The sequence below is a fragment of the Anser anser genome (genome assembly GCF_964211835.1).
Source record: "Anser anser genome assembly, chromosome: 5".
In the NCBI taxonomy this organism is placed as follows: domain Eukaryota; kingdom Metazoa; phylum Chordata; class Aves; order Anseriformes; family Anatidae; genus Anser; species Anser anser.
Genome location: NC_139725.1, coordinates 35,351,733 through 35,368,855, shown reverse-complemented (window position 1 = coordinate 35,368,855; position 17,123 = coordinate 35,351,733). Strand labels below are relative to the sequence as shown.

General features: G+C 42.3%; 1 protein-coding gene across 3 annotated transcripts in view; it reads right to left on the bottom strand.

Moving 5' to 3' along the window:
• Positions 1-1,658: 1,658 nt before the first annotated feature.
• The window catches only part of PTDSS2 (phosphatidylserine synthase 2), a 40,640-nt gene continuing 25,175 nt past the window's right edge, over positions 1,659-17,123 (bottom strand). For all 3 annotated transcript variants that reach the window (XM_083839527.1, XM_083839528.1, XM_083839529.1), the window contains exons 6-12: positions 16,580-16,630; positions 14,626-14,739; positions 13,062-13,180; positions 12,219-12,333; positions 9,841-9,986; positions 4,994-5,179; positions 1,659-4,154 (exon numbers count right to left, since the gene is read on the bottom strand). In XM_083839527.1, coding sequence (XP_083695653.1) covers positions 4,010-4,154; positions 4,994-5,179; positions 9,841-9,986; positions 12,219-12,333; positions 13,062-13,180; positions 14,626-14,739; positions 16,580-16,630 — 876 coding nt within the window. In that variant the 3' untranslated portion in view covers positions 1,659-4,009. The remainder of the gene's footprint in view (positions 4,155-4,993; positions 5,180-9,840; positions 9,987-12,218; positions 12,334-13,061; positions 13,181-14,625; positions 14,740-16,579; positions 16,631-17,123) is intronic.

Sequence of the window (17,123 nt, the reverse complement as noted above, 5' to 3'; positions counted from 1 at the left end):
TTTCCAGGTGGTTAAACCATCACCCCCCCCCCCCCCCCCGTGCTGGTGTTCTTACACCTTCACTTCTGGAGGGCCTCACCCCTAATGTGCTTCTTCAGCCTCTGCTGATTTACCTTATTCACTTACCCCTGCCCCGTCTGAATTCCCATAGGAAATACCACACAGAGCAGTACTCTGCAGACTTTTAAGTCTAATAATAATAATAACAGATCATTCAGCCTTTTAAGAAATAAATACCTACACACACACAAAAAAAAAAAACACAAACCACCACCACACACACAATGAACATGCTTGAGCCTAAAGAACAAACAGCCAGGGATGGATGAACAGAAGGCAAGAAGCTTCTGCAAGCCCAGCACCCAAAACCTCTGCCCACTGAAGGCTCCCACCAGCACCCAGAGGTACCTCAGAGGATGGAGCACTGCAGAAAAGCACCAACAGGCATGTGCCCTCCCCAGGCTTGCCTCCTTGCAGGAGCTCAATGGCAGCTGCTCCTTCACCTGGCAGATCCATGCAGGGGGGCAAGGGCCATTGCCTGCTCCTTTAAAATCCAGCTTAAAAAGTATATATAAAATAAGGCAGTAGCAGAGCTGTTGGTGATGACAAAGAGGCGGATGAGACTCAGCGCTTCAAAAGCGAGGATATCCCTATTTCTTTCCCATCTGGGAAAAAAAAAAGTCCCATCCCATATGTATGTACTGCATTGAACACACCGAGAAACCCTCTGGGACTTTCCTGCTTTCACAGCCACAGAGCCTGGTGGCTGTTCGGTGATCTCCTGCCCCGTCACTCACAGCAGACTGGCAGCGAGGAGTCAATGCCACTGTCACCAGCCATAGAACAAGATGCGTGCACTCATCGCAAGGCAGCGCTGATGTTTTGGGTTATCAGACTTCGGGGGATCCATTCTCATCGACCAGAGCCCGTGCAGGAGGTGATTCAGCATTAGCTGAGTATGTTCTCACTCACCTGGCCAATTCCCCTGCATTTTCCCTTTTTAAACCCAACAACTTACCCTTGGTAAACTTCACTACAAATATTATGGCATACCCACACGAGGACGCTACCTTGTTCCAGTTTTCTGAGAAGGAAGGTGAGCTAAGAAAGCCTGCGGTAAGATAAGGATGCACGTGGTCGTGGGAGACAGTCACCTCTTTCATCTCCACGGGGGGTGGTCTCATCTTATGCCACTGCAAATATCATTTAAGTAAAGCTTCTCAGCTGTCCTTTCATCATCTCTGTATGAAGTTGCTTTTGCCTGCTTCTCAGAGAGATGATCACAAAAGGATTTCTAAAACCAGGCAAGATTTCAATGATTAGAGCCCACCTGCAATGCTGGACATGAAATCTGGAAAGGAAGAACCGAGACTGCAACATTACTCAACATGTGTGCACAGCTCACGTCCGCTTTACCGTGCAAAGATCACCCGTGTAAACATCCTGCAAGAAGTTTCTGAATTGCAACAGCTGACCAAGGGCTTGTACCATCCATTTCTCTGAAAATCTGGACACGGTGGTTATCTTAAGGCCCAAGACCCGTCACAGACAGCACCGATGCATTTGGTAGTTTTCGTACCAAGGGACATTCAAGCCAAGCCCCCTCAGCCCCATTTTTGAGGTGACGAGCAAGACAAACGAGGAGCACAGGCACGTTGTACCAAAGAACACACCAGCAAACATCACTTTATTACACCGGTTCAGTTACCCAGACTAACCATAAGAGCCATGTAGATGGATGTAGACAAACACAAGTCAGTGTCTTACGTATCAGGTCAAAGCTCCAGAACTGTTACTGGGAAGGGGTACGCTTCACCAGTTGTTTCAGATGTACACGTGTGGCCCTTTGGCGGGGCAGGGAGGAGGGAGGTGCAGTGACAGATCCCCCCCCAGGTGTGCCTGCTACCAGCCAGCTCCTGAGACAGCCTCGAGGTGGTCGTAGGGCAGAGATCAGCGGGGCACCACAGCGATAACCAGCACAGACGGAATGGAGATACACTGACCTGAGCCTCGCTCAGCTGGGACTACACAAGCACAACACACTGGTACAAGCTACCAAACAATCAGTGAACAGTTCACAGGACTGGTAGAAAGCTGGAAATTAGAACGACTCAGGGTGGAAAGGCATAGAAATAAATACTCGCTCAACTCAGCACCGTCTGCCCATTTACAAACTTGCCAGCATCGAGTTGCACAGCCATTTATTCTTCACTACCTCAGAGCGGCAAAAGACTAGGATTTAAGAGCAGCCATTGAGTGACTATCCACAGGACGTTGTACGTACTCGAGGAAGAAGATGGATGCTACCTCTTACACTGGTCATCCTCCTCTCTGTCTGCTAAGCGACTGGGGCAGGCCCCAGGGCCCACGAACACTGCTTCATTTGTTGAGCTCTTCTGATGCAACCCATTAATTAACTAATGCTCCATTACTTGAAGAGCGCCCTACTGCTAACTGTCCGTTCTTTAGGGGTGGAAAATATTTGGGTCACTCTGTAAACCTAGAGAAATGCAGATTTTGGTTGTTGTTCATGTACAGGACCAAAACTGCTCAGAAATGAGGATGTTTGCTAGCCAGCAGCTCTGCAAGTCTGCCACTTCAAAAGTTTGGGGCTGTGCTCTTTAAATGTTACTGGTGTTGTTTATGTAATTTTCTTCTGGATAAACACTTCCCTGAAAAATATCCTTTAAGAGCCAGATTAGATCATTGTATCTAAAAAGTGATATGGTTACATCAGTGCCTCAGGGGCCAATGCAAAGGCTTAGAGCAGGGTTTACCAAATTGATGCTTAGTTGTAGCACTTACATTTTGGAATAACGACTTGAAAAAATGCAGCCCAGGTTTCTAATTTATTTTCCTAGATGCTGAGTCATGAGCAAAAAAAAAAAAAAAGGCTGTTTAGTTTGGCCTGCAAACCTCCACTACGCACTGCTCAGTGAGGAACGATGCGCGTTCTTCCCGCTTGTTCTTTTTGGCAGGGATGGCAGCATGGTAATGGCTATTTTGTGCGTGATTGCAGAGAACACCTTTTCCAGTTGGACTCAGGAGATTGCTCAGCCTGGAGCTACCTCGGGAGGAGAAGGGGGCAGCTCTGAAGGTGGCAGAACAGGACATGCCTTGTACAGCAGACACCAAGAACTAAATCCTCTCGGCAAGCAAAGAGCTGAGAATAAGGCAAATAACTTAAGATGGATGGAGTAACTCCCAGTTTTCTGTTTGTAATAGATTTCACTCCATGAAGCAAATGAAAGGCGGGCTGACCTTTCTTATTTAACCCTCCCTTATATTTAAGAGATGACCAAGATTAAAAAAAAAAGAAGTCCTTCTGTCTCCCTAGAGCTGTGACATAACATAAAATTATTGTAAGCTATTCCAGGATATCGAAAGTCAGTTTAGAGAAAGGCAATAACCCCTGCATTACAGGGGCTGTAACAGTAGTGTACTGTATCACATTCTGTGCAAGTTACGCAACTTGTTCACAAGCTTCAGCTTATCTATGTTTTATCTCGCTGCACTTCTGTTAATTGGTGGCTGAACACATTACACAATCTGACTCCACACCTCAAGGTATTTTCAAGCAGAAGAAACAAAATTCATTTCCTGTGCCAGTATCTGCACACTCCAAAACAAGTGCTCCTAATGCCCAAACGTCAAAATCGAAATCTCACAGTTTACTGGAAATAGGTCAGCTAGATTCCCTTTGGGCTTTGTTTTAAAGCCCCTTGTCTCCAAACCTTGTTTGCTAGGAAGACATACAACACGCTTGGACGAAGATCCCATCTCGTTGCAATGGTGTTGGTTCTGACTTCCCTCTACACAGACTTTCTCTGACTCTGACTAGGTGTACACAAGGAGAAAGGGTGCACATGTCAATGTGACATCTTTTCCCCCAAGAGGACTTTCACATGTTGGAAAACTAACAATGAAACAAGTTAGGTAGGATAAGGTTGAAACTGTCCACCAGGCCAACTTGAGCACAACGAGTTCTTTTTAGCCCTTTGTCTGTTGCTCAAAGTTTCCTTTCCCTTAGTTTGTTCCCATTTTGTTCATCCAGTATTGAAGAATGTCCATCACCATTGCTCAAGCACTTGTCCTTTTCATATTTGTGTTCTTGCTTCTGTCTTCTTATTTCCTTATACCTCAAGGTGATGTCACTAAAAAGAAAAACAAACAGATGTGTATACCAGTGATGCGAATAAATAGTTTCAGTATACAATAAAAACAATAAACCAGTTCTGTTCTGGATGCAAGCACCCTGGGGATAACTTAACCCATCTGAGTATTTCGGCTGGAAATTTCTGAAATTGCTGATGGCATTCATTTGAGATCTGTTTCTTGCTAGTAGTCTGGCTACTTTCACTTCTTTCAGAAGCATAACACAACAGCAAGTTCAACAACAACCTGTTGCACAGGGCCTGCTCCAGAGATCACACTGTAATACTTTCAGCCTTGTACTGCTTCTATTTTTTTTTAAACCTGCACAGAGCAGCATCCAAACCCAAGGGGTTTAAGTTGGCTCACTTGTTGCTAACACTAGGACAGCTTGGACAATTGCAGTGCAGTACTGTTCTTGCAGTGAAGCCGTAAACATCTTTGTCTTGTCTAAATCACAGCACACAAAAACCAGAACACTAACCTTAGTTGCCTTCTACATTCAGCCAGGAAAGCCGCATGAAGTCAGGCACTTAACTGTTCACCTGCTTCTACAGCAACAATAACGCAAGCAGTCCCACAAAGACCACAGCTACCAGAGGCTTGATCCATAAAGAAAACTGCCAGGATCACTCATGGAAAACTCCCTGCTTACTTAATAATTCTTAACAGAGAAACACTGTAGCTCTACCCATCCAAAAGAGCTGTAGTCCCTCTTCAGGAGGCACTGAAGGCTGACGACAGCATACATTTGACATTCAACACGCTGTTGAACAGAAGCCTAGAACAGTCCACCCCTAACATCCAGGCCAGACCTGGACGTAGCACAACCACTTCTCACCGAATGAAGAAACGCCAGGCTGTCCAGGTGAGCACAAGTATAATCCCCAAGATCCAGCACTGGGTAATGTAGAAAGGAAGCGACAGTGTGAGCGTGTAGGGATCGTACTTCACGACAATCAGGAACTCTGTGGCAGTAATAGCAGCAACCAGCCAGGCCTGCTGACCCAACTTCTTATGGAACTTCCTGCAAAACAAATGCAGAGATAAAGCAAAGCCATTACTACCAAACTAAGCATTTGGAGAAATATTTATTCATAAAAAGACAGCCGGGGTAATAATTTCATTTCGGTTTGCACAATTCTGTAAGTCTGGTCTGGATTACACACACACATGCAGGCTGACAGCTTCCACGTTGGTATTAATTTCCTCTCAGAGGCCCTGAAAACACTTCAGAAGTTAAACTCCAACATTGCATGATGCAAGAAGTACCCCTACTTTCAGAGTATTGGTAAATCCAAGTAAAAAAAAAAAATTATCCAACCACCTTGAGATTATCTGAGGTTCAGGGTAAGGTATGAAGTAGGAGCACTACTCCTAGATTACTCCTGCAAATACCAAGTCACACTGCCATACCTGTATTTAACCGCTAGATAATTAATTGCATTCTGAAATTTACTCTTCCCAAGTAGGTTTTCAGTGAGCTGTCACTAATGACCTCTAAAGGGATTTTAACAGAAGAAAGCTTAATAACAACAGGGTAAGTCACTGGGAGACACAAGGAAGGTGTTCTACTTCTAGGACAACACAACCTCGAAGCAAAAACATGCTTAATATTTAATCCCCAGGGTTTGTTTTTAAGCAGGAGCAGACAAGCAAATTAGAAACTGCACTGTTCTGTACAAGCCTAGCGAAGGAGTGTACTAATCAATCACAACTGCTAGGAATTAAACTGCAGTACAACCAAAACATCTATTTAGAGGCTCTACTGGCAGAACGAGAGATTGGAGATACACTACCTTTTGGGCCACGTACTCCTGCATGGGAAATACATAAAATACCTACTGACTGTCCTTCAAGAAATGTCAGTACCCTCACAGTCAGACTATTACTAGAAACCTAGGTAAGTTGCTTGATCTAAGCAAGCTAGATCCTGCATTTCTTGACCCTGTCTGCTAACGTCATTTCTAGACTTGACATTTTTCCCTTTCACTAACCTGTCAGACTAGATGATTCATATAGCAGATGTAGCTCTGTTTGGGCAGCACAAGACCTTTTCTCTGCCTTGGGCTGCACTGGCATCCTGCCCACCACAGCACCATTGGTACACATGGATTTGCTGCCCAACAGCATAGCCAAGTAGGTGACTTCACACTTGGTAGAATAAAGCTTTGTTCTTCTATCACCCGCCTTCTGAATCTCGGCCGCAGAGGGGCCTTGCCCTCTCACTTATCATAACGTGTTCTGATGTACCTTTTCCTACCAGGCCATTTCTCTTTTGTCCAGCTTACTGTGTTACTCCGCTCCTACCGCAGCGTAAGATGCAGAGTGAAACGCATCCAGGAGGACCTCAGTGTATAGTGACATAATTACCAGGGCAGGACAAAGGAGATGGGGACCAAGTGTTTTAACAACCTTCAGTGGGCTGGGGAGAGATAAATGGACATGTTAAGATGACATCTGCAGTGCTTCTAAGGCATTGCAGCAACAGGAAATTCTAGTTGGGCCTGTAACTATGGCTTAGACACTAGCTTAGTAAATGCTGCAATATTCACTGGCCACATAAAACCTTGGGGCTGTATTTCCTTCCCAGTTTTGCCACAAAACGGACAAAAGAGAAACCACCTAACAAATCCCTGATTAGGACTGCCCTTGGAGAGGGGCTGCTCAGCTAATGCTTCTCTCTGTGAGACAGAGAAACAAGCCTGCCACCTCCAGCTGGTATAATGCCCAGCTTGCTCAGGTCAGAACAGACCCCCAGGCATCTCCAGTAGTGCTGGGGAGAGGGAGCTGTGACTGCACGTTTGCTCCCAACTTCTCTTCCCTTCTTTTCATCAGTTGCCAGCAGTTGCATTGAGAGCAGCCTTCCTTCAGCAGGCATTTTGCTGTTGCTCAGACACATCTGCTCCATTGAATCCCCTTGGAGTCTCTGTATCTGGAAAAATATCTAAGCATGGGAAGCAAACAGAGTTTCTCTTCACTCTCCTGTGATGCTTTCCTGAATCTAGGGGAGTCATAGTAAGTCAAGCACACAAAACACACATTTTCTTTAACAAGAGGCCCGACAGCCATATTTGACACCAATGCATAAGTTCAAACTTCACAACATTGACCAAATACACTGGAAAAAAATATGATACAGTAAACTGAGTGTGGATTATTGCTGATGCAGATGGGATGAGTGCATTCCACTTTAAAAAATATCCTGCCTAGACCAACTCAAGGTGAAAGGACTTCAGAAACTGCTCCAGGTGATTTACCTGAGATTAACCAGGCAGAAACTAGCCATAACACATGGACAGAGAAAAAAGAAACCTCTCTCACTGTGAACTCAAGCTGTTCAGATGACTGGGTCAGCTTTCTGCTTTGCTGATCCGCGTCCTGATTTGCCATTGTTTTCTTTCACTAGCTTATGAGAGCACACTGACAGAAGAATCAAGGTAACTCCAACAGAGAGCTGCGCAGGCCCTAAGGCTGACAAAGAAGAGAGTTAGTTCTTCTCTCATGAAAGGTTTTAAAGAAAATCCTTTTTTTTTTTTTAATTTGATGAATGAGTTTAAAATTCAGGGCCTTAATGCAGACCCCTTGGAAGAGACATGAAGATTAGAAACCAGGAAGGTATGGCAAGGTCAGCTGCTACAGGTCCTCTTACATTGTGGCATTTCTGGTCAGGATCATTTCATTAGCCAGTCCTCAAGAACTCCAGAGGCAGAGCATATCAACTAGAATAGGAGCACAGAATATCTAAGAGTTGGAGAACAACTTCAAGAACCACCTCTCTCTTGGACTATTCCCTTCTAGATACTTTTTTGTCACCACGCTCAGATCAAGTTCCTGCAAGTAGTCCTACGGCTCTCTGCACATACTAAGAATTGTGAATGAGAAAAAAGAGTTTTTGTATTTGATTTGCAATATTTAGTCCAGAAAGTAGAAATGTTAGCTGAAGAGACCTTATCTGTTTATCTCAGACAATCCCATCAATAACAGACATGGCATTGTGCCATGATTCTGACAAGGAAGGTCAGTGGAATACTCCAACATTTGTCCATAAAGTTGTTGAATGAGTTTCCAAAAGGAAAAGGTCAGGAAGGTTTCTTGTGTGGTGTTAGCTGGGAGCCTCCCATACAGCCTCCTCTTCCTCAGCAGCTTCTCCCTACAACACAACAGGAAGAACCCATCAAGGAACTCCACTAAGTTCCTTGGCTCAAAATGATGTGCAATTGAAAATACTCCCAGATACACTAGTAAAATGGTGGCAGATGATCTCTGCTTGGATGACATGAAATGCATGAAGGAATCAAAATCCAGTTGCAAGAATCTTTACAGAGCAGGTATCAGGGAAGACCTGATGCTAGGTTCCACCATTTTTCATGAACAATCTGGTGAGGTCAGGTCTGTGGTGCATCAAGCAGAGCCATGAACCTCAGAAGAAAGGGAGTTAATCACCTTACCCACCAAGAGAAACAGACCAGTAGGTGGTGGTGGCAGTGATGAAGACATGCAGTTCAGGATGAGAGTCTCTGCTTGCTTGATGAATTTCTCCAGCTCATTGAAAGAATGGAAAGAATTAGCAGTGAGGCACTGGTGACTGATGATTCTCATAAATTTCAATGTCATGCCATGTGGTTGAACAGAGGGCAAAGGAATTGGTTTTTTTCTAACCCAAACAAAAAGACCAGAAGATGGGGGAGTGGTGCTAAGGAGAGGAGCTCACCAGTGAGAGGTAGAGACCTCTTCTTACCTTTGAGTTGGAGGCACGTCCCAAACCAGTAGGTCCGACACCAAAGGCAGGGGCAGCCTGCCACTGCTGAATGTCCTGCAATCCGCCTAAGCAATGTGGGTTGGCCCTTCTTCCCAGCTCTAGGAGTCAAAGCCTTGCAATGGAAACTGATCTTCAGAGAATGGTGGAACCCTAAATTCTGAACACAGACACTTTTTGTGTTGGTCAGTGACAGACAATGAGCACCCCTTGAAGCCAGGCGTTGTCTTAGACTTAAAGATGTGGGCTCAGGCAATTTGTGACATTACTACTAAAACTTAAAAAGAAAACGCGATTTTGAGAACAAAGCATTCTCTGATCTTACATGGTCTGCAGAAACAAAAGCAGCAAGGACAAATATGATGCTTAAGTAGGAACAGTCTGAAAGTACATGCACTGTTGCGTATAGGTGCACTTTGCCTTCAGTATACTTTACTGTAGGGTCTGCTGATGTGCAAGAGGGTGCCATGAGAGCTTCAGGGGACCAGGAACCAGTTGGAAGACAGATCAAGAAAAGAAGCACCTTTAAGAAACAGATTTTTTAGTTTGGACCCTGTTGTCCTTAGAAGGTACTACTAAGGACTATAGTTCCTGGCTATCGATCTGAAAATGGAGTTAAGTACTCCCCTGCCCACAAGCCAGTGGCACTCCAGCTAATTTATACGTTACATGCTCGAAAGAGTGATCATTTATTAAAATCTGAGGTTAAAAACAGTGCATATGGAATGCCCTTAACAGCTGTTCTCCATCCAGATGCAGTCAGAATTTTACCTCCAAACCAAAAGAAAACAAAGCAGATGATCTGGGGTTAGATCATTTTGTCCCCAACAAGCTGAGATGGATGCCAACAAGCTGGAGCAAACTGGAGCAAATACAGAATAAAGCAAGTGAAGCTTGACATGGTAATATACACAAGAGGACTGGCTTACGGGTCATCCATGAAGTCGTAGATCTCCCTCATAGCCACACCTCCCACATTAACAAAAAAGACAAGTCGTAACAGGACCAAGTAGTGTTCTGGTGGCATCCAAAGGACAAACTTCAAGTAAAATGTGTTCAGCTCTGCCAATAAAAACTGAGAAAAAGGACATTTTAATTACATTCAGAAGACTTCACTGAATGAAGCCTGGAATTTCCCTGCACCCATGCATGACCCCCCCCTACCCCCACCCAATTATTCACTGACTCCACAATGCCCTATGGTATCACCAAACCCACCATCATCCTCTGCAATAACGACCAAGAACAGGTGGTGGGTTGTTTTGGTTTTGTTTTTTAACATCCCCCCCAGTTGCTGAGTGTGTTGGAAGAGGTTAAAAAAACATGTACACGTTTGTGCATAGCACAGGACACAAAAGAAACCTGGTCAAGCATCGCCCCAGTGTCAAACAAGTTTATCGGGAGTTTGAAGTACCTTCAGAACTACTAATAAATCCTAAAAGCAAAAAGCTTCTCCTTCCAACTTCTCCTTCCAAATATTATTCCATCGAGGGAACCCAAAATGACAAGAGACAGTAGCAATGAATCCCGGTTGGTGTTTTTACATGCCTTTCCCCCCCACTACCTTTTTTTAAACAGTTGTGCAACCACCACTGCCAAAGCCAACTTAGGAGCACCGGTTACACATTTATAGCAAATGTTCTCAAGCGAGCTGTCCTAAGAAAGCGATTAAGTGAGCAAGTAGACACAAGTTTCTCACTTCAGAAGAAATGATATTAAAAGGCATTAAGTGTTGCTTAATACAGAAGTATATGCCAATACGTGAAGCTGTTTATAAACTGGAAATCAGCTGCAGCTATGTTTTGCTACAAGAAACATTATTATACCAAAATATAGTATAAACTCAATGGAACCTCTCAGCTGCAGAATCTACTCCTGCACCTAAAAATGATTTCTTCAGAGTGCAAAAAAAATTGGGAGTATGCACACAGTAACCATTAAAGCAAACACAAATTTTATTTATACAGGCACATTTACGTTAATTCTCCCATCAACTATGGGAACCTCAGCAAGTCCATTACGCTATGCGAACTGGGCAAGTGTTTTATGTAGCAGAAATCAGGTGATTTGAAGTTCTTTTCAACAGGGTTTGCAAACTGCCTGATGCATCCCTGCTGGCACTGCTTTATGTTGCTTGCTTCGTTACAGACAGCATATTGCTCCTGCAGCACACTCAATCTGCAACGTGACGTTAATGTAAAGCAAGACGGAGGTGGTGGCTTATGAGCTGACTGTCCCACTCAGCAAGCTGGGATAGGGAACTTCAAAGTAAGCCACCACTCAATTTCATATTCTACATATTTCAAGATGATTAAGTATGCTGTGCTAGCAACTGTTACAAAATACACAGACCAGTTATATCCTGTACCATAGCAGAAGCCAGTTAACGCCCATTGTCTTTGGCATCACTGTAAGTACCACAAAGGGTTTTTTGTTATTAAGTTAAATTTGACAGTTACTGAATTGAAATAAACCTGAGTTGCTCAAAACTGCGCCGAGTGACATCCCATGGATACCACAAAGGCCAAAGCCTCCTAATTGAGAAGAAGCAGGAGTGGGGAAGAAGCATTAAAAATGCCTAATTTTTCCTCCATGTCAAAGCCATGTGCTACACCTATGACTGTGAGATGGAAGTTATGAATTCAAGATGATGCATTCCCACAATGTAGCCACTCAGATGGCTAAATCAAGGAGGCAGACTTCCAATGTATTTCAACTGCTGGAGAAACAAACATTTAATTTTGTCTAAATGGGGTGAGTTTGTCTGCACTGGTCAAGCTGGATACCATTAGCACTGTCAAGTACTACATGTTCAGTGAAACATCCAAAAATTAGGATAGCAGAATTATTTAAGTCTGTATAAAAACATTATCCAAGGCAAAACTGCAGGCATCAGGAGCCATACTGCCCAGAGCTAAAATACAGCAGCCTGAGGCTTTGACCACAGTCCTCTCCAGCTGGAATGTGTTATGTATCTGCTTGAGGCAGAGAGAAACAAGCCCCTTCCACCCAAGGCCAGTGTTTTTGCTAGCAGCAGTTACTCACTGAATTGTGTGTAGATCACAGTTTAAATCATTCACATTGCCAATCAGTGATGTTCAGCGAGAAAAAAGTATTTATGTAATGAATCTGTAGACTGCACCAGAGACATAGAAATCTTTTCTGCAGAATTCAGGAGCGATCTCTTCTGGCCTCAGCTAAAGAAACATCACCACGCCAGTGTTTCAGCCTAAGTTACCTTCTGCATAGTCAAGCGTTACAAAACATCAAATCAGATGATAAAGACAAGACAGAGACGTTTCCTTACTACAAAGATAATGCCACAAACTGCTAGCCATCTGCGTAAGCTGGATGCTGGCTTCCACTCAAATTTAACCCAGCTATAGGGGGTGAACTGGAAGACAATTCTCTTCATTTTGCCTCTGAAAACAGAACACATTGTTATGATTATAAGAAATGGCAGATAAGAGACATCTATCTACATTTCCATTTCAGACATCAATCCACATATGTGAAATGCCTCCATTTACTGCATTAAAAATACTACTTAATGAGATTTAACATTTCAAGCTTTCTCTTAAAGAGAAGCCCGTTACTGGACTATCATTTTAACTTTTAGTAGATTATATCCATTGTAGTAAGCAGTTCCTCAGTTCTGCTTTGCTAAGCAAGGAAACGCTACAGACACGAATAGTTCCCTACCAGTAGAACACTACAAGAGATTTATTCAATTAAAAGTTTCAGCATCCCAATTACTACAAAGTTTTGATTACTGGGGAACACATTATTTGCAAACAGATCCTTGCTGTGAATGAAAGAGCCTGATCCTGGACTTTGGTTTCCTGAATCTCCAGTTACAATTTCACTATACAGCCTAATTTCCACAAGACACCCTCAGTTCCTAGACATCAGGCAATGCTCATGACAGACAGGTATGTTTTTTAACAATTCTGTGTGCAAGTTAAATAAAATTATCATATACAAGCTTCCATGTTGTGTCAAGTTATTAGATAACTGAGTCACTTAAACACATGTGGATTCTTTAGATCACATTAACAGGATAATCCCATCAGCAAGCAAGGTCTTAAACAGGGTCCCAAACTTTGTGTAGTGCTACTGCTTGCAGAGTTAACTTTCCACGCCAACTTACTTGTATGTAGGAATGTTCCAAAGTCCTTGCCATTTGTATGTTTTCAAAGAAAGCCAAGAGAGAGTCTTCATCCCACAGTAAATTCCTAATCCATTACATAAGATAACATCCATTATCCACTGAAAGGAGAAAGAACAGTGATGCTGGTAAAGAAACAGTACAGCTTCTGAAAAAAGGAAAATACTATAAATACATTTATGTGCAGACACAGACACAAGGACTGGACATTCCCAGAAGAGTGGTGTATGAACCATCAGGAGAGAGAATCTGAACTGCCCAAGTCTGCTACAGCCAACATCTGTAAAATACTTGTGCTTTAACTCCTCTTTTCTTGCATTCCTTCTGCTGCAGAATAGACCTCTTCCTATTTACTATTCACCTCCACTCTGTTAAGCGATAACTTGAAACACAGCAACATAAGTCTGAACGTGTTCCTAACATGCTGTCTAAACTTCAGACTGCCTCCTAAAGAAATTACTTATCTCCAGGATGTGAAATTAAACTCGTGATTTCTCCTCATGCTCTGCCTTACTCTCTCATTCTAGAGACAGAGCTCTTGAGCTGAGAAAAAAACTGGCTGCCCTCTTCATTTGAGGAAGGAGAGCGCAATGTTCATTTCATTAGAAGTTTTTTGAAGGCGAAATGCCTTTGCTTGATGTCTTTATGCAAACTGCATTTATTTTCATAAACAGAACCACACAGCAAATCATCTCAAGCTTGGGAAAGAACCTGGACTGTACAAGCTGAAATAACATAAGAACCAGAGCTGTGTGCCCTGAATGCAGATAACTTCGATTGCTCCTGTAGCCAATTTACATTTCACAGGAATATGAAAAACACATAAAAGAAAAAGAAAATGAAGTATGACACTTTAAGCTACAGAGCTTACTTTTTCCGTAGAGAAACTAGATAATAGCAATTAGCCCCTCTGACTTTAAAAAACACACACGAGCAGTGTTTTTAGGACAAGAATGGTTATACACTACAAAGTATAAAAACCATAAAGCTTTTCAGTAAGGCCAAACCTTTATCTTTCCAAGCAGCTTTTTATACACCATAGCAGGACTTCTAAACACAGCAATATTGACTGTTTTCAGAAAACAGTAAAGATAGGTCTACGCTGAAGGAAGAGCTGGACATAAATTGCACTGAGCCTGTTTTCTTAACAGACAAGAAAAATCACCACGTGAAACTCTCCACACAAAGTTTTGCCTCTCTCTTAATTTCAGACTTGATGGTTTGTACCATCATCAAATATTTCAAAATGTTCAGCTAAAGCCTTAGTCTTTCTCTGGCGTGGAATGAACCAAAACAAATATTTAACCACATGAAATAAAGTTACCATTCCACAGAGAAGTCTGAAAACCTGCAAAATTATACAAACTGTGACTAACATATAACAAGCTCAATATGGAGAAGTGCCAAAGCTCCTGAGCTGCAGTAGCCATACATACATTTTTGGTCGTGCACATCATGCAACGTAGTTTTCACCATTTCCTGCCCCCTCCCTTTAAAATATATACCTCAGTTTAGACACAAATATAATGATTTATGCAGTACATACGTGATCCCACCAACATTCACTGAAGTTTGGAAGCTGGTGTTCCAGACTGTACTCCAGAAATTCAAACATCACACTGATGATCATACACATCCACCAGTCTCGAATCATCAGTGTCTGTAACAAGGGAGAAAAATCTTTCAAATATCCACAACAGTAGCTGTACAACATACTAAAGTCATTACAAAAACAAATATTTGCACACTGTACTGAGCAGTACCAGACATCACTTACACTGATGTCCTTCAGAAATCTAAAGGAAGAACTCCAGAAATACCGCAGAGACACTGCTTAGATTTACAGTTTTGCCACAGTGTATGGACAAATTATGTTATTTTCTAACTTCAAAACTCATCACTTAAGGAATATGAGGATTTAGATATGTCTTATCAAGCGTTAGTCTGAAAAGATGATCTAAATGACTCCAGAGTAAATGAGGCCCACAATAATTTCTGATGAATGAGGCACATTCATTTCCAGTATTGCTGTTCTGGTGCTTTGAGAGGTAACTTAAGAATCCGTTACTCAAAACACAGGGAACAGGAAAACAACAACAAACAAACACCACATGCTCCTCGCTGTTTATGAAGACAACACACCCATCTTCCAGCTTTTTATAGAAAAATATGTTAACTGACAAATAAGAAATATAGCTGCCAGCTTCCTTCTGGCTTAGCAGCAGAGAAATGAACACCTCGTGGGGCATGCTGAGCTCTTCAGATCAGCCTGCAGGCTGACAAGTTGACGTATCATCTCAAGCATTTCTGCAGAAACATTCTCCCAAGTCCTTTTAATCAAAACTAGGCTTCTTCCAGACCAAGACAGATAATAGCTTGAATGAGCAGACAGGCATCTTGAATTATGTCCCAGACAAGTTCTTCAGGAATGTGTTACTACCCCCTTATGTCTTTTAATCATGCTCTGCCTATTTAGGCATTTGTTCTCAGAATGACATTATTTGTACAAATACAGATAGTAATTGAAATGTTATTTTGATATTTAAGCTTTTAATGGAATTCTCTTGGACGAAGAAGATCCAAGTTTCTCCAAATTTACAGTTTTGTAATACTAACAGAACAAGCAATAGACACGTTGATCTGAAGTCAAAGTCTCCCCATGCCTACCATACTCATCTTTTGATTACGAGGGAAAAACAAAAACAAAAAAAAACAACCCACACAGAGCAATACATCTGCACTTCTGAAGATGAAAAACAGCACAGCACTTGTAACTTATTTTTAAAGCAGACTGCGCTTTTTCAGCTTATTATTCCTGGTGGTCTGGTAGATGGAAAAAAAAAACTTACAAAAACAGACAAAAAAGAGAAGGTCTGCAGGACAAAGTAAGGTTATCAAGTAAGCTTGCACTTCTTTTTTTAAAAGTAATATTTAGACCAAAGTGTTCAGTAAAAAATGGACTGAATGTGTTCCGCCAGAGACAAGCACAACCTGAATTTCTTCAACAGTTGGTTACTTTACAGTAAATGTCAACAAGAACTAAAACAGCACCTACCCACTTATGATTGAAATTCCTGATTTGGAAGCCACTGGGAAAAGCCTGTCTTGGAATAATCCTAGCGTATCACCACGCATCTGTTTTGGATAACAACAAACTTTTGCTGCCTTTTCTGAATACCGTCTTCTTCCCCACACTCTACATTCAAAGGTCATTCAAAGATTTATCTTGCTACTGAAGTAAAGGATTTTACTTTTATTTATCTCACCTCAGAATGAATTACAGTGAAGGAAGGAGCTTGTCAATGTAATGTTACTTTGGAAAGAAATGAGATGACTGAACAGGGAAAAAAAGCCTTTCATGTTTTACAAACACAGTCTAGTCCACAGATGACTGCCTAATATAATTGATCATTAAGACTGGCATCACTAAAACAGAAGCAGTCAAGCTATGAAAGAAGAATAGTACTGCAAGAGAAATGTAACAGAAGGCTCATTCTTACTTTCAGGTACCAGCCAAAAAAGTGAGCAGGAACAAATCCATCCAGCTTGTCCTACAAACCAAGAAGAGAGTGTAGGTCACTGTGTACTATAAACAATTACTCAACTTTGAAGCTTACTTTTTTCCAGGAAAAGATGCAGCAATAAATTTCAGTTGTTCCACATTCTAGATGCATTTTAAGAGATTCTTTGTTCTCAAGTACAGCGAACATACAAGAAACCTTTAAAGCAAAGTCAGGGAGCTTAAATGGCAGAAACTGGGATCAGGACTACTGATAAAGTGGAGACTACCTTCTTAATGCAAAATGTCATGTTCTTTGCCTTCCAAGGGGACAGGAGGATGCATTCAAACCAGACATAATAAAGAAAATGCTATTCTTCACCATACCCCAATCTTGCATCTAGGAAAGCTTCTTACCATTCCTGACAACAAAAAAACACGGGCAAAGAGTGGCTCTCCTCCACCTACTGCCAGTGGAGCACTAGGAGAGGAAAGCTATTACTGCTCTCAGTTACTATGCTTCCTGATGCACTGAAGACTTACAT